The sequence below is a fragment of the Bombina bombina genome, chromosome 10 (genome assembly GCF_027579735.1).
Source record: "Bombina bombina isolate aBomBom1 chromosome 10, aBomBom1.pri, whole genome shotgun sequence".
Classification (NCBI taxonomy): Eukaryota; Metazoa; Chordata; class Amphibia; order Anura; family Bombinatoridae; genus Bombina; species Bombina bombina.
This window is the reverse complement of record NC_069508.1, coordinates 57,283,762-57,305,590: the sequence shown is the minus strand read 5'-3', so window position 1 is coordinate 57,305,590 and position 21,829 is coordinate 57,283,762. Positions and strand designations below refer to the sequence as shown.

The 21,829-nt window shown below is 38.8% G+C and overlaps 1 protein-coding gene across 2 annotated transcripts in view; it reads right to left on the bottom strand.

Annotated features, from left to right (window-relative positions):
* Positions 1-21,829, bottom strand: part of DDR2 (discoidin domain receptor tyrosine kinase 2) — a 228,395-nt gene that overhangs the window by 80,612 nt on the left and 125,954 nt on the right. For both annotated transcript variants that reach the window (XM_053694077.1, XM_053694078.1), the window contains exon 3: positions 14,560-14,662. In XM_053694077.1, coding sequence (XP_053550052.1) covers positions 14,560-14,662 — 103 coding nt within the window. The remainder of the gene's footprint in view (positions 1-14,559; positions 14,663-21,829) is intronic.

Here is a 21,829-nt window from a genome sequence, read left to right as displayed (position 1 = left end):
AAGGATTTCCTAAAAGACTTGGGCTCAGATTACAAATGGCGCGATAATGGTTTGTCACTCATGAGCGCTAACCGTGCAAAAGGTGAAAAATGAATGCTGTCGGTTTAGCGCTGGTACTACAACTTGAAAGTAAAAAGTTAGCGCGAGAGTGAAAGACTCAGCCGTGCTGACTTCAGGATTTCAGATATCACAACCGTGCTAACTCCATCTCCCCATAAACTTATATAGGGCACAGGAAATAAATTCTTTTTATTTATCATTCATGCGCTAACCCGAAACTGCTCTTTATCAACTGAGCTAAAGCCGAAGGTGCGTTAGGAATATTTCACATTCTGATCTTCTTAACTTAGAATAAAATGTTTTTATATATATATATATATATATATATATATATATATATATATATATATATATATATATATATAAGTACAATGTAGGTATTCCAGACAGGAATATGGGTCAGTTTTATAAAGTCTTAACTTAGAATAAAATGTTTTTTTTAAATATATATATATATATATATATATATATATATATATATATTATATAAAGTACAATGTAGGTATTCCAGACAGGAATATGGTTCAGTTTTAAAGGCAACAATATCACCGAAGCATCAATGTGGGTTAAAAAGTCCAACTTTTATTTGTAAATCGTAAAACATAAAACTTACAATTTCATAGAGGACACAAACGGAGGAGTGTAGGCGAGAGGACACAGCCTACGTCATCTGAAGCGATTCACGCCCTGATGGCGCTTTCTCAAAGACAGTGTAGAGCAGTTCAGCTCATAATGTCCTAGTAAACATACCTACAGTATTCTCTGAGTTGTACATTTGGTTCTCGAACTATAGTAAAATGGGGGCATCTTCTATTGAGATATTGTTTGCCCTAAACTAAGTATAACTTTAGTTTCAGCCTGTTTAAACATACATAGATTATTCTCTTGCTTGTTATATTTTTGCTGAATTATATAATCATTGTATTAGGGATGTACACAGTAATTTTTTTATTTTGGCTGAAATGTTATTCTTGGTAAATTTTTTCGTTTTAGTTCATTTATGTTCATGGTTAAAATCCTTTCAAATGAATTTAGTTTGACATTTTCGTTTTGATTTAAAATATTAGTTTTGAGCTACATTACAGATTCTTGCCATTTTTTTTAAGGCTTTAATCAGCTCTATTAGCTTTAATTTTGTCATTCTATGTTTTTCTTAAGAAGACAGGAAACCCCAATAATTTCCTTTATAATTCGGATAGAACATTCAATTTTAAACAACTGTTCTGTCCATATATTCATATGTACATCTTTAAATGCTATTTTAGTTCTTGTGCTCCCTCTAGTGTTATGTTTTATTATTGTATTCAATTTAATGTATATTCTCTGTTCTACCTCTGACCTTTTTGAGGTCACTTCCTGCCTCCATTTTGTTTCACTTGTGTGTGTAAATTAGTTTCACTTTCAATGTGTAAGTTTGCTAGAACTCTGCTAATAGCTTTGTAGAGGCAAATTCTTTTTACCTGGCAATTACCACTTCTGGAACCTCAGAATTCTTGTTTGCAACAATAAAGCTTGAAGGATTCATAAATCTCTGCTGTGGAATTTGTCTGAGTTAAGCTACTCTGCTGGATTCTACTAAACTGTAAGTTGGATTGCATGTTTAACTTTACATTATAAGGCAGTCATCTTGCAAATCAGTAAATGAAAACAGAATAGTAAAAAGAATACCTGCAGAGTTATTAATCTTCAATAGAAAGACTCATGTTTGGTAAACTGTACACAGCTCAGTGTGTAACTAAGGACTTTATATAATATAAATGAGAAGCTGCATTGCTTGCTGCACACAGCTCAGTAAATGTTTCTGCATTTAACAAGGAAGATTTCATTAAACATCTGCACTGTCTCACACAAGATATCTGCAACAGAGAAGTGTACACTGAACTTTGTATAAACTGTCAGATTCCTCAGAGAAATTTATGACTGCAGTTAAAATAGCTCTAATCTAGTTACTTAAAATGTCTGAAAAAGAACTTGCAATACAAGATACACTGTCACAGGAGAAAGAGCAGAGCATTAGGCCACAGCGTACAATAAAACCCACTGAGAAAGTCATACAAAGTTATCAAGCTGAGAAAGATGAATTAGTGGATGCATTGGATGAAATGTGGGAGAAGCTTAGAAAATGTGTATCTTTAGCAAATGAAACTATTAATGATAAAGAACAGTTAAACAAGATTTCTGACAGACTTAATGCTTGTTATGAAAATTATGAAAGGTTGTCACGCAAATATTTTAATCTGCTATCAAAAACTAATGTTGAGGAAACTGTGCAAATTCAAACCCAGTTTAATGAATCTAATCTACAGCGCAAGAAACTAGTGCAAAGCACATTAGCAACAGTTGAAAGCAGGATTGCAGACTTGCTAGAAACCAGATCACAGCGTGCTGCCTCAACAATTCGCTCTGCTAAATCTAGAAGTACTTCCTCTTCATCTATAAGCTCCGCCATTATCAAAGCACGTGCAGAAGCAGAAGCTGCAATGGTGCGCGCCTCTTTTAGCAAAAAAGAAGCAACACTGAAAATGGAGGCAGCAAAACAGGAGAAGGAAAAAGAATTAGAAGCAGCAAAAAAAGAAACAGATTTAGAAATACTGCAAAATGAAAAAGAAGTAGCTGTTGCCATGGCAAGATTAAAGGTACTTGAGGCAGCCAATACAGAAGAGCTCCTAGAATATTCTGTCAGTCTGGTGGGATCAGACTACCCAGAGAAGAGAACATGTGATTATGTTCTTAACCAGAGTGGAAAACACTACAACTCCTTTGAAGAGGAAGAAGGAGGCAATGCTCATAAAGACAGAGGTTGGAATGATGTGCACCCTACCACAAATGATTTACATCTCAATAGCGATCCAATTGCTCCAGCCAGAACAGATGCAATTCAGCGGATAAGCAGCTCAGGTGTCAATGCACAAATCACACAACCTCTTGTAAACAAACAAGTATGGGGTCCATCACAGTCACCTCCATTAAGATCAGTGAAAGAAAAGGCTTCAGCTGGATTAAATGTATCAGCGAACCCATACTATCCCTCAGCATTCAATTCCTATTACCCAAGTGATCTTCAGGCACCTCCAGTAACAAAGACTGAAAGGTTAGAGATGTCTGAGTTTGCAAGGTATATGATTCGACGTGAGCTTACTAATACAAGTCTTACAAAATTTGATGATCTGCCAGAGAACTACAGGTCTTGGAAGTCTACATTCAAGACTGCTGTTGAAGATTTAGGTATATCTGCTAGAGAAGAGCTTGATCTGCTGGTAAAGTGGTTAGGTGCTGAATCAGCAGAACGTGTCAAGAGGCTCAGAGCTGTCCATGTAGACAACCCAGTTGCAGGTTTAAAAATGATATGGGAACGTTTGGATACGACTTATGGTAGTCCAGAAGTAATTGAAAATGCCCTTTTAAAGAAAATACAAACATTTCCAAAAGTCACAGTTAGGGACAATCGCAAGCTACAAGAGTTAAGTGATCTTCTGCTGGAACTAGAAGCAGCTAAAGCAGATCCATGTCTATCAGGACTGTGTTATCTTGATACTGCACAAGGTGTAAATCCAATTGTGGCGAAGTTACCTCATGCTCTTCAAGATAAATGGGCAACACAAGGATCAAGATACAAGCAAGAGAATAATGTATCATTCCCTCCCTTTTCCTTTTTCAGTAAGTTCATCCAAGACATAGCAAAAACAAGAAATGATCCAAGTTTCTCTTTAACCGAATTAAATCAGTGGGCGGTGACTTCTCCAGAACATGAGAAAGAAACTTCAAGATTCAAGAACTCAAAGAAATCAGTATTTGTCCAAAAGACAGATGTAGCACCTTCCAGACAGGAAATGCAAAGTGAGAAATTAAAGAATTTAATTCAAGAATGCCCATTGCACAAGAAGCCTCACCCACTTAAGAAATGTCGTAGCTTTAGAGAAAAACCTTTGCAAGAACGCATAGAGCTTCTTAAAAATTATGGACTATGCTTCAGGTGCTGTGCTTCAACAGATCATCTTTCTAGAAACTGTAAAGCCAATATTAGATGTTCAGAATGCAATAGTGACAGACATGTGTTTGCTCTCCACCCAGAGTCTTCAAGTTCCCTTCCACTTGAAAGTATTGCCCCTGCTGAAAAGCATGGCGGGGAGAAAGCAGAAGAGACAACAAACAAAACATCTGTTGCTTCAAAATGTACTGAAATATGCGGTGAAGGACTTAGTGGAAGGTCCTGCTCTAAAATATGTCTTGTTAAAGTGTATCCTAAGGGAGAGCCTGATAAATCAGTAAGAATGTATGCAATTCTGGATGATCAAAGCAATCGATCACTGGCTAGAACTGAATTCTTCAACATATTCAACGTAAATGGTAATCCTTCATCTTACACCCTTGGTACATGTGCAGGTCAGTTTGAAACAAAAGGAAGAAGAGCTAGTGATTTCATAATAGCTTCTATTACAGATGGTATACAGTTGCCTTTACCTACACTTATTGAATGCAATCAAATTCCAGATAACAGGGATGAGATTCCTACGCCAGAAATAGCACATTACCATCCTCACATGAAACACATAGCTAGTTGCATACCAGCTCTAGAGAAGAATGCCCAGATATTGCTTTTACTTGGTAGAGACATTCTAAGAATACACAAGGTACGCCAGCAATGTAATGGACCTCATAATTCTCCATACGCTCAGAGACTTGACCTTGGCTGGGTAATAGTTGGAGATGCCTGTATAGGAAAGATCTACAGAACAGATATTACTAACTCCTTGAAAACTAATGTGTTAATTAATGGACGTCCATCTTACTTTGAGCCATGCCCAAATCACTACCATGTAAAGGAGAAACCTGGAATCTATGAACATTCATACTATGCCAGTCAAGATGATATAGTTACTCCCTTACCAGATGATGACAACATTGGAAGTACAGTGTTCCACACAACACAGCATGACAATAAACTAGCTCCTTCTATCGAAGATAAAGAATTTCTCAAGTTAATGGACAAAAAGTTTTACAAGGATGACTCAAACAGTTATGTAGCCCCTCTGCCATTTCGTAATCCAAGACAAAGGTTACCCAACAACAGAGTTCAAGCACTTTCTAGACTTTCTTCCTTACAACGTACTCTAAAGAAAGATCCGAAGATAAAAGAACACTTTGTATCATTTATGCAGAAGATATTTGAAAATAAGCATGCAGAGCCAGCTCCTCCACTAAAAGAAGGTGAAGAATGTTGGTATCTTCCTTCATTTGGCGTCTATCATCCACGCAAACCAGGTCAAATAAGGGTTGTGTTTGATTCAAGTGCACAGTATGAAGGCATGTCACTCAATAGTGTTCTTCTTACTGGACCTAACCTTACTAACAGTCTCTTAGGAGTATTGATCAGGTTCAGGAAAGAACCTGTAGCATTCATGGCTGACATACAACAGATGTTCTATTGTTTCATTGTTAGAGAAGACAATAGGAATTACCTCAGGTTTTTGTGGCATCACAACAATGATACTAGTGCTGAGATAATAGATTATCGCATGAGAGTGCATGTCTTCGGCAACAGTCCATCACCTGCAGTGGCAATATATGGACTAAGAAGAACAGCTCAAGAAGGTGAAATGGAATATGGAACAGATGCCAGACAATATGTAGAAAGAGACTTCTATGTGGATGATGGAATCAAGTCTGTACCGACAGATGAAGAAGCCATTGATCTGCTAAAAAGAACACAAAAGATGCTATCTGTAGCAAACCTAAGGCTTCATAAAATAGTCTCAAACAGCAGCAAGGTGTTGAAAGCCTTTCCTCCAGCAGACCATGCAACGGACCTCAAAGACTTAGATCTAGGTACAGATACACCACCTGTACAACGAAGTCTTGGTCTACATTGGAACATATCAACTGATGAATTTGTTTTCAAAGTTTCTACTGATGAAAGGCCATACACTAGACGTGGTGTTTTATCAATTATTAACAGTCTTTATGACCCACTGGGGTTTGTAGCTCCAGTGACTATACAAGGAAAGTCTCTGCTTAGACAGCTTTCATCAGAGTCAAAGCTCTGGGATACTTTACTACCTACAGAGAAATGTCAGATCTGGGAAAAGTGGAAGGATTCTTTGAAGGCTCTTGAAAAGCTCTGTATTCCACGGTGTTATGCTTTTACATCTCTATCAACAGCTACAGAGATCTACATCTTCTCAGATGCATCTACAGAAGCTAATGCAGCTGTGGCCTACCTAAAAGTGACTGACATTGAAGAAAAACCACATGAAGGATTTATCAGCAACCGAGTAGAACACATCAGGAGATCTACAAAACCAGAGCAATGGTATTATGTACCTACTAACCAAAAAACTGCAGATCTTGCAACCAGGTCATTAACTTCAGCACAATTCATGAAATTGACATGGTTGACAGGACCCGCATTCTTGTTAAACGCTACAGATACAACATCAACCAGTACTACATTTCAGTTTGTGGGACCTGATAAAGAGAACCATCTTCAAGCTACTACACTTCTTACCAGTGTACCTGGTCTTGGATTACAGAAGTTGTACTTCTTCTATTTCACATGGACTGTGATTATAAACATAGACACTGGTTGACAATTTGTAAGGATTACAATAGAGAGATGACTACAGGGGACAGTGCCAGCCCTGCTTCTCTTCAAGAATTATCATGTTAAAACAACATGGACTTATGTTTGCAATTGCATTTTGTATATTTTTCTCTCATTCTTTGTCTTGCAGGTCTCATGGACAAAGAGACTTCAATCAACATTTTTATGTTTATTGTTTATTGTTTGATTTATATGGTGGTATCTACAGATACCAGACGAGGAGTGTTCTGTCCATATATTCATATGTACATCTTTAAATGCTATTTTAGTTCTTGTGCTCCCTCTAGTGTTATGTTTTATTATTGTATTCAATTTAATGTATATTCTCTGTTCTACCTCTGACCTTTTTGAGGTCACTTCCTGCCTCCATTTTGTTTCACTTGTGTGTGTAAATTAGTTTCACTTTCAATGTGTAAGTTTGCTAGAACTCTGCTAATAGCTTTGTAGAGGCAAATTCTTTTTACCTGGCAATTACCACTTCTGGAACCTCAGAATTCTTGTTTGCAACAATAAAGCTTGAAGGATTCATAAATCTCTGCTGTGGAATTTGTCTGAGTTAAGCTACTCTGCTGGATTCTACTAAACTGTAAGTTGGATTGCATGTTTAACTTTACATTATAAGGCAGTCATCTTGCAAATCAGTAAATGAAAACAGAATAACAACTTTCAAATTTACTTTTATTATCAAACTAGGCGATAAGCCTTCCTAGACGGCAGTCTATTTTTAAAAAAACTACAAACCCCAAAGCTAATATTACAAAAAATAAAAAATGTAAAATTACAGAAAAAAATAAACAACGCTATCCAAAATAAAAAAAATTAAACCTAAAATAATACCCCTATAAAAATAAAAAATCCCCCCAAAATAAAAACACCCCCTAATCTATCAATAAACTACCAATAGCCCTTTAAAGGTCCCTTTATAGGGCATTGTCCTAAAGAAATCAGCTCTTTTACATACAAAAATTACAAAGTACCCCTTAAAAGTAAACCCCCCCACCCAACCAACAGCCCCCCCCCCCCAAAAAAAAACTAAGTCTAAAAAACCTAAGCTACCCATTGCCCCTAAAGGGGCTTTTGTATGGGCATTTCCCTTAAAAGGGCATTCAGCTCCTTTACTGCCCCCTTAAAAGGGCAATCAGCTCTTTTACAGCCCCTAATCTAAAAATAAAAGCCACCCAAAAAAATAAAAAGAAGCCTAAGATAGGTACTCACTGTTCCTGAAGTCTGGCGGTGAAGGTCTTCCAGGTGGCTCAATCATCTTCTATCTTCATCCGGAGCACAGGCAGGGCGGAGCAGTCTTTCCTCATGCGTGGATCTGGAGCAGCGGTCCTCAGCTGCGGTTCTCAGCGGCGGTTCTCAGCGGCGGTCCTCAGCGGCAGTCTTCAGCAGCGGCGATCCTCAGAGGCGTGGAGTCTCCTCTTCATCCGATTTCTGTCATACACTAAAGATTTAATGTAAGGTACTGCATTCAATTTGAAATTTTGAAATCAGACAATAGGATTAGAGCTACTGAAATCCTATTGGCTGTTCAAATCAGCCAACAAGATTTCAGTAGCTCTCATCCTTTTGGCTGACTAAAACATTTCAGCCAATAGGAATGCAAGGTACCCCATTTTTAAATGGGTAACTTACATTCAATCCTCAGTGTGCAGCGCTGATCCTACGAAGATCCAGGTGAAATATTTTGGCTGCACGCACAGCCAATATTCTTTTGATTATAGTATAGATATGGTTTATTCCCTTATCCTTTGCTGAAAGAACAGCATTGCACTACTGACAGCTAGTTGACCACATCTAGTTAGCCAAATAACCAATCACAAGAGATTGTATGCAGGCACCAAAATCCATCTAGCTCCCACTAGTGCAGAATATGTGCATATTAATTTTCAACAATAGATACCAAGAGAACAACGCTCATTTGAGTGTTTTAAAATAACATGCTCTATCTTATTCTTGAAAGTTTAATTGTAACTTTCCTATTCCTTTAAACTTATTCTATTATTTATACATCTGATTATTGTGCACTGCATTTTAGGTAAAACTAAAAAGTTTACTTAAAGGTACAGTAACTATACTACTAAAGTAAAATAGAGATACACAACAGGCAAAACACAATAAAGATTTAGGCCAAGAAGGTATCTATAAGAGGCGCCAATATTAATTACTAAATGTATTTAGTGATCAAATATATATGCATATATATATATATATATATATATAAACCAACGCATATGCATTTATAAAGCCTGATGAAACCGTGCAGTGACACAGAGAAACGCGTTGCCATTGTTTTAACTTTTTAAATACATTTTTATTATCCATTCTCTCGCTGCTGCTTACGCCTTTGGCTGTTACCTCTTGCCATTTTTCCTCAATGAGAGTTGATTTCTATCACTGACCACTGTCTCACATTCCCTGGGACAATAAGGAATATCTCTGGACTCCCTCTGGGTAGGACGAGGATACCTTCATCTCCAAGTGTGCCTAGGTGTCTGCCGGACGACTCATTGGTTCCGGTCTGCCCATATTGCACAATTGTGCTTTCCACAACGTGAGTAGGTTTTCACCTATATTTGTATCATTTGGTTACCTGCCTGATTTGCACTATGTGGCGCCCTCTATCTTTTGTATTTTAGAACTATACTACTAGTGTATTTACTATACTGAAAGTGTGTATTCTTAAAGTGACATGGAACACAATTTTTTTCATTCATGATTCAGTAGTGCATTGCTGCACCTTCAACAAAGCATACCAAGATAATAAAGCAAAAATTAATAATAGAAATAAAATGAAACATTGCTTACAAATATATGCTCTGGTTGCATTTCTCATGGCCTTCTCCACTGGGATGGTCATGTTGTTAAAGGGACATGAAACCCATGATTCAGATAGAGCAGTGTGTAATGTTAAACAACTTTCTAATTTACCATCTTATTTAATTTGCTTAGCTTGCTTGGTATCCTTTGTTGAAAAGCATATCTAGATAGGCGCAGGATCTGGGAGCTAGCTGCTGTTTGGTGGCTGCACATACATGCCTCTTGTCATTGGATTACCAGTGTGTTCAGCTAGCTCCCAGAAGTGAATTGCTGCTCCTTCAACAAAGGATGTCAAAAGAATGTAGCAATGTTGATAATAGAAATAAATTGAAAAGTTGTTTAAAAATGTATGTTCTATCTGAATCATGAAAGAAACATTTGGAGTTTCATGTCCCTTTAAAAATTACTTTCTATTTAGGTTACAAATGGTTAAAACAAAGAACAAATACAACACAGTACACAGTCACATACATAAATAATTACACACTCATTTCCCATACCACACATACTTGTCAGTTGAATTACCGCAATGTGGTGTTATTCATGCACTGTCAGTAACAACATGTTATTGCGTCAACCATTTTACTGTGTCCAAACAATCCCATTACCACAAATATTTGTCATGGGTTGGATTAGCACAACGTGGTTTTACTCTTCCATTGTCAGTAACACCATGGTATGGCATCAACCAACAACCATTTTTACTCACTGCACACACACTTTCACTCTCACATAGTCACTTTAATGAATTAACCATTTTGTTGCATAGCTAAGTGGCTGCTGATTTTGCACTATGTTTTATTTTATTTTTTTGTACTACCAGTTGTTTTTTTTTTTTAATTTTAGGAAACATAGTTGTAACAGGATACATCTAAAATACACATCCATGTGGATCAAATTGTGATAGAGATTCACAGATCCATCAGATACATACAGTAATACAATAGTATTGTTCATCAGTATAACAAATAGTATATCCAACAGTTAGGTTTAGGAAGTTGGGGGGGCGGGGGCGGGGGCTGAAGAGGTTCAGGAGAATAAGGGATTGCTTATGGGTATGGGTGGTGGTAGCTTGGAGTAGTGGGCAAACGTTATGAGGGAGGTAGCAATGTTATGGGAAAAAAGCTGATTTGGAGAGGCATTCCTCACTACGTTAGAGGTCAGTGTTAGGAAGCCATTGAGTGTTAAATAAGGATTTCCAGTCAGCCCAAATCATTTAAAAAAGGTCAGAATTGTCCATGGAGTGAAAAACACTTCTTTCCATGGAGTATATATAGGCCATGGTGTTAATTATGGAGGGCCAGGTTGGGGGAGCTTCTGTCTTCCATAATCTAGCTATGGAAAGTTTTATGGGAGAGAAAAGGTAAACACAAAAGTAGCTATGATGTTTGGGTAAAGTGCATGCACCTATGTGTAGCAAAGCTGCAGCTGGAGATTTGGCAGGTAGTATCCCTCTTCTAGCTAGTGTTGTGAAACAGGTGTTCCATATGGGTTTAAGTTTTGGACAGTTCTACCATATGTCTGTCACATCTCCTATGTGATCACAATTTCTCCAGTATCTTGGAGATGTATTGGGGAACATTTGGGCTAGTCGAACGGGGACATAGTACCAATGTGTCAGGATTTTAAAGTAGTTCTCGTATAGATTGATGCAGTGAATGGCTTTTGTGGTGAGAAGGAGGGCGTGTTGCCAGACTGAGGTCGGGATAGAGATATCTAGTCTTTCTTCCCATTTTGTTATGTGTGGGGCTTTATTTGGGGGCAGAGCCCCTTCCATTAAACTATACTACCACCAGCTGTTTACTAAGTCTGTTTGTTCTGAAGCTGACTTCAGTTAATTTTTTAATAGATTTTACTTTTTATGTTATTTTTGAAAAGTTTCTGCTGGCAACAACCATTTCTTTTTAATAAATGCAGTGAAATAATCTCTGTGTTTGTAGTTAGTTAATAAAGTTGTTGAGGGCCCATGATCAGTTCTAGTACACTACACTATGTAGTTTGAATATATGTCCCCATAGATAAGTTCTCTACTGCTCACTTCACATTTTTATTTTATGATTTAATTACAGAGTTCTATGTCTACCAAATAGCATTTATTTTCCATGTTCCTCTTGAGTGTCATGACAACTAAATATGGCTTAGTCTAAGAAACCCCCCAGCTGCGGAACCTTTCCTTCCCCAGTTACCACAGAAGCCACAAGAACATCAGTGGCTGGCAGTCTGTTTCGATTGTTTGGGTCATGGCCAGTGTTACACACACATTATATGCAACTGACCCACTTAAAAAAAGTAGCAGGGCCCACCAGCATTGCTATGCATAATGCTATTGCGACAAAACCACCAGATGTGTTTGTCCATAGCCTCCTCCAGTTCCTCCACAGATCTGAGCCTCTGAGCTCCCCTCCCTCCCCCTAAGAAAGCTGGTTGACTAGAAAACGTCACAGGCTTCCACTGACAGGCTGAGAGAAATTGGCAATCTATTCTGCTGCTCATTCCTGGTTTGCATTCTTTGGATAATGCCTGCTTGCATAATAAAAACAGCATCCACCAAAACAAAGCGTTTTATTTTTATTTATTTTCACTTTTTTCGTTTTTGGCCATTTTAGTTTTCTGTAAAGGAAAAAATTTAACAAAAATGGCATTGTTATTTTCTTTGATTCTTCCGAAAACGAATGCACATGTATAATATATACTATATATATATGTAATACAATTAACGTAATTAGATAGATAGGTATAGATATATATTTTACATTTAATAATAAAGAGAAGAACATTGGAATGTAAAGTATTCATAACTACCAGTTGGTTTAATCTGGTGTCGGGTTAGAGCTTGAGCGAAGTACTTAACGTGGTCGTGATATCCAAAGTCATTGGGTTAGATTTAGTAGCAAATCATGTCCGCTCGACCTCGCTAAATGCCGACAGCATACGCTGTCGTAATTTAACATTGCACAAGCATTTCTTGTGAATTACTTGTGCAATGCCGCCCCCTGCTCGCAGGTTTTCATTTTGTTGTCAGCATTTAGTCGATAACTTTTGGTTGGGTGGACTGTGATCACCAAAACAAATGTTATCCATTTATCGTATGAGTGAATTTGCTAATAACCAATCCAATGTTTTTCCAAAACGAAAATGATGTTATCATTTGATTTCTGATGTCCAAGAAGACACGTAAGGAGCCGAAAAACAGCTGATAAACAAAACTGACATGATTTCAAATCAACCCCAATGTTGACACATTTAAAATCAAAGTTGACAATCAAAATATATTATTTATGAATTAATGAACTGTAGAAAAATACTGGGCTTATAAAGCATTTTTAAAATTAACTATTAAAAACGTGAATGGCTTTAAAAGGACATTTCATTGTAAAATGTGTCCCCGTTGACTTGTTATACCAGCTGCAGCATATAACATTTTTGAGAAATTGCTCATTTATGTTTCTTTTTGCAAAATAATTAGCTGAATTTGCTCTTTGAAACCACAGACCATCAAAATAGGCTAAGCTTGCTGTGTGATCAGATCTCGTTATCCTTTCACTGAAATGCATCCCTTTTTATCTCTGTATTTGTACAATACTTAAAAAGAACAATTACAAATTAATAATTTAGAGCATTATATCTTCCACCTCCCACTGTAAGTGTAATTTCTTCTGCTGCTGTGTTTACATAGTTTGTCAATAGCCTATACCTAGGTATAGAAACTTTCAGTATAGGTAGGGATACTACAGGTTAAATCAGCTATTTCAAATGCCACTATAAAGTCTAAGGGGCCGATTTAACATGTTTCCGCACGAGCCTTCAGGCTCGCCGGAAACAGGAGTTAAGAAGCAGCGGTCTTAAGACTACTGCTCCTTAACTTGTACGCCTCCTCTGAGGCCGCAGACATCAATCCGCCAGATCGCATACGATCGCATTAATTGACACCCCATGCTAGCGGCCGATTGGCCGCAAATCTGCAGGGGGCGGCATTGCACAAGCAGTTCACCAGAAATGCTTGTGCAATGATAAATGCCGGCAGTGTATACTGTCGGCATTAATCGATGTGCGGCGGACATGATTTGCTTGCCCTTTGTTAAATCCGCCCCTATGGATCTACTTGTGAACAGTTTAATAGACTTCAGCCAGTAAAATGGATTATTAGAAACAACTTAAAGAAGAGAGAGGTTTTGGGTAATCAAAATTTAATTCATAAAGTACAATAGATTTTGCAGCCTAGAGGTAAGCGTATAAGGGATATTATTAGATAGATATCTATGAGACTGATAATAGCCAGATCAAAAGAGAGATAACATTAAAATTACAATAGTTACATGTGTATTCATGTGGGAATAAAAACCATTGCACTAAGGGCAGTACATTTCCACTATTTTACTAGTTCCAGATTTTCAAGAAATTGCAGTAGGTAATAAATCAGTATTTTTCCTAACATTGAGTGGACTAAACTCATCTGAAAAAATATGATGAATAAAAAGATGAGGGGAAAAATAAACTGCACAGAGTATAGAGACACACAATAGATTATTGTATAGCACATCTGCATATCCTCCCAATGGAGCAAAGGATTCTGGGTAAAGACATGCTAAGGTGTCTCTGTTGGGTTCCACAAAGAAAATAGGTAAGGGATGTGTATATCTAATTTCATGTTGAATGTTATCCCATGTATGGGACTGCAATGAGAATTGTCTTGTATAAGTAATAAGTGTTTTAAGTGCTTTCAATGTGAAGATACAATGCTGAACTTTAATTCTAGAAGAGAATAAGATACTTAGAATACTAGATTCCTAAATGTAATACATAGAAAGGGTTGATTCCAAGGTGACGATTTATTAAGGGCCAAATGGCCCTGAATGTACCTGTTTCCGGGAGTTAAGAAGCAGCGGTCTTAAGAACGCTGCTCCTTAAGTCGTACACCTCCTCTGAGGCTACGGACATCAATCCCTCCGATCTCATAGGATCGGCATTGCACAAGCAGTTGACATTCAGCAATGTTGGGCGGACACTAGTCTACCATAAAAACATATGTAATAAAGTGAAAGTATAAAATCATTAGTGCAACACATATTGGGACTTACCTTCCATATTTGGCTGCTGTGGATTCTGACCACTGACTTGATGCAGTAATATCTTCATCTGGGATCTGCCCTCCTGTCATCCCCAAAGGGTACCGGCACACAGCTGGTGGAAGAAAGGCCAAAAATATCAGTGATTTTAAGCAAAAACATATTTCCCATTTTCTCCTCAATATGTCGCAACCTGTCACAGAAGGTGACCTGTCTCTGGACTGCTAAGGGATGGAGAGTGTAAGGGCTGCTGGGGAGCCTCCAATTGTGCAAGGGGGGCTACTCCCCCCCCCTAGATGACCCTGCCACTACAGCCCTAAAAGCAGAGATATAGGTATGAAATAGTATTATATTATATGAAGTGCACTGTAATCTATTATTAGATTTATACGATTACTGGAAACTATAAGTCACTAGCCGGGATTCTAATCTTACCACTAAACGTTGATGCCAATTTTTGCATTTCCTTTTCTACACAATTCAATCATATAATTAGCACCTTTGAGAGATTTCAATAAGCACACATATGGGAGCACAAAGCTACAACACCATACATTTATTCAACGCTGATTAAAACAGTGCATATTCGCCAAATACACACAGGACAGAGGACAGTGCAAAACAATAAGTGGAGAGTAGCTGAACAGCTGACATGTTTCGGCTGATAGCCGTACTCCAAGTTTGTCAATCTGCAAACACTTAAACAGCTATTTGAAACAAAACAGCACAAATCTAAAATTGCAGATTCATGCAACTTTCTACCTTAAATCACATCCCTATCGCCTCCACAGTAAATCCAAAATATTGACAAAATGACCAACATGAAACATGGCCCCTATATATATACAGGGAGTGCAGAATTATTAGGCAAGTTGTATTTTTGAGGATTAATTTTATTATTGAACAACAACCATGTTCTCAATGAACCCAAAAAACTCATTAATATCAAAGCTGAATAGTTTTGGAAGTAGTTTTTAGTTTGTTTTTAGTTATAGCTATTTTAGGGGGATATCTGTGTGTGCAGGTGACTATTACTGTGCATAATTATTAGGCAACTTAACAAAAAACAAATATATACCCATTTCAATTATTTATTTTTACCAGTGAAACCAATATAACATCTCAACATTCACAAATATACATTTCTGACATTCAAAAACAAAACAAAAACAAATCAGTGACCAATATAGCCACCTTTCTTTGCAAGGACACTCAAAAGCCTGCCATCCATGGATTCTGTCAGTGTTTTAATCTGTTCACCATCAACATTGCGTGCAGCAGCAACCACAGCCTCCCAGACACTGTTCAGAGAGGTGTACTGTTTTCCCTCCTTGTAAATCTCACATTTGATGATGGACCACAGGTTCTCAATGGGGTTCAGATCAGGTGAACAAGGAGGCCAGGTCATTAGATTTTCTTCTTTTATACCCTTTCTTGCCAGCCACGCTGTGGAGTACTTGGACGCGTGTGATGGAGCATTGTCCTGCATGAAAATCATGTTTTTCTTGAAGGATGCAGACTTCTTCCTGTACCACTGCTTGAAGAAGGTGTCTTCCAGAAACTGGCAGTAGGACTGGGAGTTGAGCTTGACTCCATCCTCAACCCGAAAAGTCCCCACAAGCTCATCTTTGATGATACAAGCCCAAACCAGTACTCCACCTCCACCTTGCTGGCGTCTGAGTCGGACTGGAGCTCTCTGCCCTTTACCAATCCAGCCATGGGCCCATCCATCTGGTCTCACAAACAAAAGACAGTTTGGAGCACCAAAAAACGAGTGAAAAACAAATTTTTTTTATTTATAACAATAGGGTTACATAACCCCAGGGTAAGAGTGTATAAACAATAAAACGAAAAAACAGAGAACAAAAAGGCTGACCGGTTTCGGCGTGTGCCTTAATCCTAGCCTGCTTAAAAGTGTTAGTAAAATTCACAGCTTAAAAACCCACCTCTGTGTTTCAATTGGGTGTGAAATTCACACCTTTCTAATGGTTGACCAATGTTCAACTTCCTAATTTATCAGACACCTGTGTTGCCTACTGACATCACTAATGTTATTAGGTGTGGCGAAGTCTGTGCAGCCCTCTTAAAGTTTTAACTGTAAACTTTCCTTTGCCGACACACAGACCGCACAAAAGTGCCCATCGTCACATCTAATTTACTGCTGAAACAAATTGTAGTTGTATTTAATTAGACTTATAGCTTATATAAGCAAAATTTGCATTTATCTTTTCCCATTTTTATATCAACATATCTCCGTGTATGTAATGCTGTCTAATATCTTACGTATCTTGACCGTTACAACATCTTAGAATAGAAAAAGTTGTGGGACCTGAGACTGCCTGGGTCTGATAATGCCCACTATCCCTTTGTGTACAAACTTTCATAGCAAAAAAGGGATTTGATTGCAGCTGTTCGAGGATGCGTGTGTATTTGTTTACATGAGTGACGTGTGAATCACACCTCTAGTTCCGCCCTATAGGCTTGCATGCCCCATCGCTTCCACAGCACTAATCCGCCTTCCACTTTAATAATATATGTGGAGGAGGTGTGTTAGCGGTACCCCTGGCCTTTTGTTAGATGGTTTCTCCAAAGTAACCTCACAAAGCGAAGAGCCCTCACTCAATAAATGTACGTTTAACCCTAATAGATGCGGCTGAATAGCTCTATCTGTATAGTGTGCGTCTGTTGCGCTAAAGGGGAGGGGAGGGGGTGGAAGCGGGGTTTGGGGGGGGGGGGGGGTTTGTGCAATTAAGGTTGACGATAATATGAAATTTAAGCAGATATTTTCTATCCCTAAGAATACTGTAATGGATCTGCTCTGTGAACGGAACACTGTAAAGCTTTTGCTCACTGTTACCTTATTACAATCGTGTGGGCATTGTTCTACAACTAGTTAGATATCAAGTACTGAAATATATATTTTGATTGGGTTATCTTTTGTTGTGTGCATTTATAATTAATGTAGTTTATATTTATAAACTTTTTAAATTTTTAAGTGCTGGTTAGAAATTATTTGTGTAGTATGAAATTATAAGGGAATTACTACAGCTACCAAAAATTAATTAAATCGAATTCTGAGTTCAGGCCCTCTGGAGACCTGGTTCTCAACCTAAAAATCCAGAAGGCCTCCCTTTCTCCCAGTTTCCGTGTTCTATCCAGTCCTCTATTCTGTACAGGGACCTTCTCTATGATAGTCCACGAAAAGTACCTGGGATCTTTTTGGTGTATCACGGAAAAGTGATTGATCAGAGGCGTTGTTAATTCACCTGCTCTTATATCAGCCAGATGTTCCTTTATTCTAACTCGTGCCTCCCTGGTCGTTAGACCTACATATTGGAGGGCACAATGTGTGCATGATATTAGATATACCACAAAATTTGACCGGCAGTTTAGGCACAGTCTCTTCTGGAAAGTTTCACCTAATAAAGGAAGATCAATTAAAATGGGACGTGAACACCCTGAATAAATATCTTGAGCTAGGCCTGGTACCTAGAGGCCTGAGATTGAATAAATTTCCTACTTTCATCACAGATGACAAATCTTTTATTGAGAGATGGAATGAACATTTAACACAGTGTTCTTACAAGTTAATGAAATTGATTTGTGAATTTAAGGTAAAGGCCATTGAGGATCTTGGCACCAAAATTAAGGAATTACAGGACGAACTTAACAAGAGAAGTGAGGAACCAAGCTTCTTGAAATTTGATGCCACTCTGCAAAAAGTGTTGGCAGAAGCCAAATCTGTATTATTAGAGGCTAAACGCACGAAATATTTACGTGACTTACAAGACTACAATCTAAATAGAGTCTACGTCTGGAACAGAAGGGATCGTTTTGCCCTAAGAAAGGAACAAAACAAACAAACCCCTTTTTATAACAGGGGCAGAAGGGGCAACAGATCAAGGGCCAATAGAGACAGACGAGTGAATTTTCAAGAAAGTGAGGGGGAATCCTGGGATGATGGCTCCTCCTCAGGAGAGGATTTAGCAGCACCGGAAGCCACGGTAAGACCGAAGGAGGGTTCGAATCGGCTCCCCCCGATCCTGAAAAACAAAGGGCAGGGCCCAGTACCAACTACTTCACACTACAGGGAAGAACAGATACAACCTAGAATAAGCCAAGGGCCCCCAGGGGACACGGAAAGAGCCCAGATCGAGCAGGTTTTTCAGTTACCCCCAAGAACATCAGAAGGGGGGGGGAAGAGACACTCTAGAACACTATCAACAACCGAGGGAACAAAGAAGATACCCCCAAAGAAGAGGACGAAAGAGGGGAAACTACAGGGACTAAATGTTATCAATTTGTCAAGTCATGTATTAAATAAATCGGAATTGGAGGTACTCAGCTTAGGTTTAACCTTTGTACCAACCATGGACTTTAACCTATTTAAGACCCTTTTGGACGTTAATAAAATGATACGTAACATGACCCTTAAGAAGCATTTCAAGTCAGAAACAAGGGAGTACCACGAATCAGATGAGAGTCCACGGTCCATAGACAATGAGATAGAGAGTGGGGTTTGTATGAATTTCCAAGAACTCTGTGACGTTAGAATCTTGGAATCTCTCCAAGGGGAGTTAGAAGAGGAAGGGGCCAGGAGCCTAAGGACTCCAAAATTAAAGAGCAAATCTTCATTTTACCCCCTACAAAGTAGGGGTCCCCTCTTGGAGAAATTCCAAAAGAGAGTAGAAAGCGATCTGGTCAAGCTGCAATATACCACACAAAGGGGCCAGGAATCCAACATAACGCGCAGACAGAAGGAAGCTCTAAATAGCTTGAAAATTAACAAGGGTTTGGTGATAAGATCTGCTGATAAGGGCGGAGCCATTGTGGTTCAGGATAGAACCAAATTTGTCCAAGAAGCGTGGAGGCAGCTGAGAACAGAATCAGATTATGAAACACTACAACAGGATCCTACTAGGTCATTCCAGCGACAACTGGTCTCCTTGGTGGATGATGGGGTAGACCTGGGCTTTATTGATCAGGAAACCAAAATGTATCTACTGGTACAGGATCCGGCTATACCGGTGTTTAATCACCTTCCGAAAGTACACAAGTCTACTGATAATGTCCAGGGGAGACCAATTGTCAGCGGAATCGGCTCACTTACTGAACATCTTTCAGAATGGCTGGATGACATTCTACAGCCAATGGTAAACACCCTTTGGAGCTTTTTAGCTGACACAAAACATGTCCTGAATTTACTCACTGACGTAACTTGGCAAAGCAATTATTATTGGTTAACTGTTGATGTCAAGTCTCTCTATTCCACTATACCCCATGAGAAGGGACTTGAGGCTTTAGAATTCTTCCTCTCCAGATGGTACACGGGGAACCGGGCATTTATTGCATATGTTTTAAGAGTCACTAGGTTCCTTCTCACCCACAACTATTTCCTGTTTGAGGGGGAGTTCTTTCTCCAGAGGCGGGGGACGGCTATGGGGGCCAAGTTTGCCCCCTCGTACGCCAACCTATTTATGGGTTGGTGGGAGCTCTCCCATGTCTTTGGGGAGCGAAACCCCTTCAGACAGGAGATAGTGTGGTATAGACGGTTCATAGACGACCTGTTGTTCATCTGGAAGGGATCGAGAGAAGATCTGGAAGAGTTTATTAAGGGTCTCAACCAAAACACGGCAGGGATCAGTTTTACTTCAGATGTTCAGGAACACACAGTTAACTTTTTAGACATCACACTGAAGGGCCAGACAGGTCAGAAAATTAGGACTGAAACCTATCGAAAATCGATTTCAGGTAACTCACTCCTACATGCAACCAGCTGCCATCCAAAGAAGGTTTTTAAAGGGGTAGCAAGAGGGCAGTTTATCCGCTTAAGAAGAAATTGTACTAGTCAGCGTATATACGAAGAACAAGCGGATGAGCTTACGACTAGGTTGTTAGAAAGAGGTTACCAAAAGTCGATAGTTACTAAGGAAAGAAATTTGGTCAGTAGAATGGACAGGGCCAAGTTACTTGAACAATCTAAAAGAAGGCCAAAAAACAGCAATGGGAACAGGAAGCAGGCTAGGAGAGAGTGGGAACAACTAAAAGAGGGTAACAAAATTTTGTTCATAACTGATTATTCACGACAGTACCATCAGATATGCCAGATAATCAAAAGTAACTATCAACTACTCTCGGCTGATGATGCATTAAAAGATACAGTGAATGAAGGCATACGATTCGCTTACAAAAGGAATCGTACGATTGGTAACATAATAGCCCCCACTAGACTGAAGCAGGAAGAGACCAGTGGCTCAACCTGGCTGAGACTTAATGGTACATTTAGATGCAATTATCTTTCCTGCAAGGCATGTGAAAGAGTGGTAGTGGGGGATTCATTTAGGTCTCTAGTCACAGGTGAAACTTTCCAGAAGAGACTGTGCCTAAACTGCCGGTCAAATTTCGTGGTATATCTAATATCATGCACACATTGTGCCCTCCAATATGTAGGTCTAACGACCAGGGAGGCACGAGTTAGAATAAAGGAACATCTGGCTGATATAAGAGCAGGTGAATTAACAACGCCTCTGATCAATCACTTTTCCGTGATACACCAAAAAGATCCCAGGTACTTTTCGTGGACTATCATAGAGAAGGTCCCTGTACAGAATAGAGGACTGGATAGAACACGGAAACTGGGAGAAAGGGAGGCCTTCTGGATTTTTAGGTTGAGAACCAGGTCTCCAGAGGGCCTGAACTCAGAATTCGATTTAATTAATTTTTGGTAGCTGTAGTAATTCCCTTATAATTTCATACTACACAAATAATTTCTAACCAGCACTTAAAAATTTAAAAAGTTTATAAATATAAACTACATTAATTATAAATGCACACAACAAAAGATAACCCAATCAAAATATATATTTCAGTACTTGATATCTAACTAGTTGTAGAACAATGCCCACACGATTGTAATAAGGTAACAGTGAGCAAAAGCTTTACAGTGTTCCGTTCACAGAGCAGATCCATTACAGTATTCTTAGGGATAGAAAATATCTGCTTAAATTTCATATTATCGTCAACCTTAATTGCACAAACCCCCCCCCCCCCCAAACCCCGCTTCCACCCCCTCCCCTCCCCTTTAGCGCAACAGACGCACACTATACAGATAGAGCTATTCAGCCGCATCTATTAGGGTTAAACGTACATTTATTGAGTGAGGGCTCTTCGCTTTGTGAGGTTACTTTGGAGAAACCATCTAACAAAAGGCCAGGGGTACCGCTAACACACCTCCTCCACATATATTATTAAAGTGGAAGGCGGATTAGTGCTGTGGAAGCGA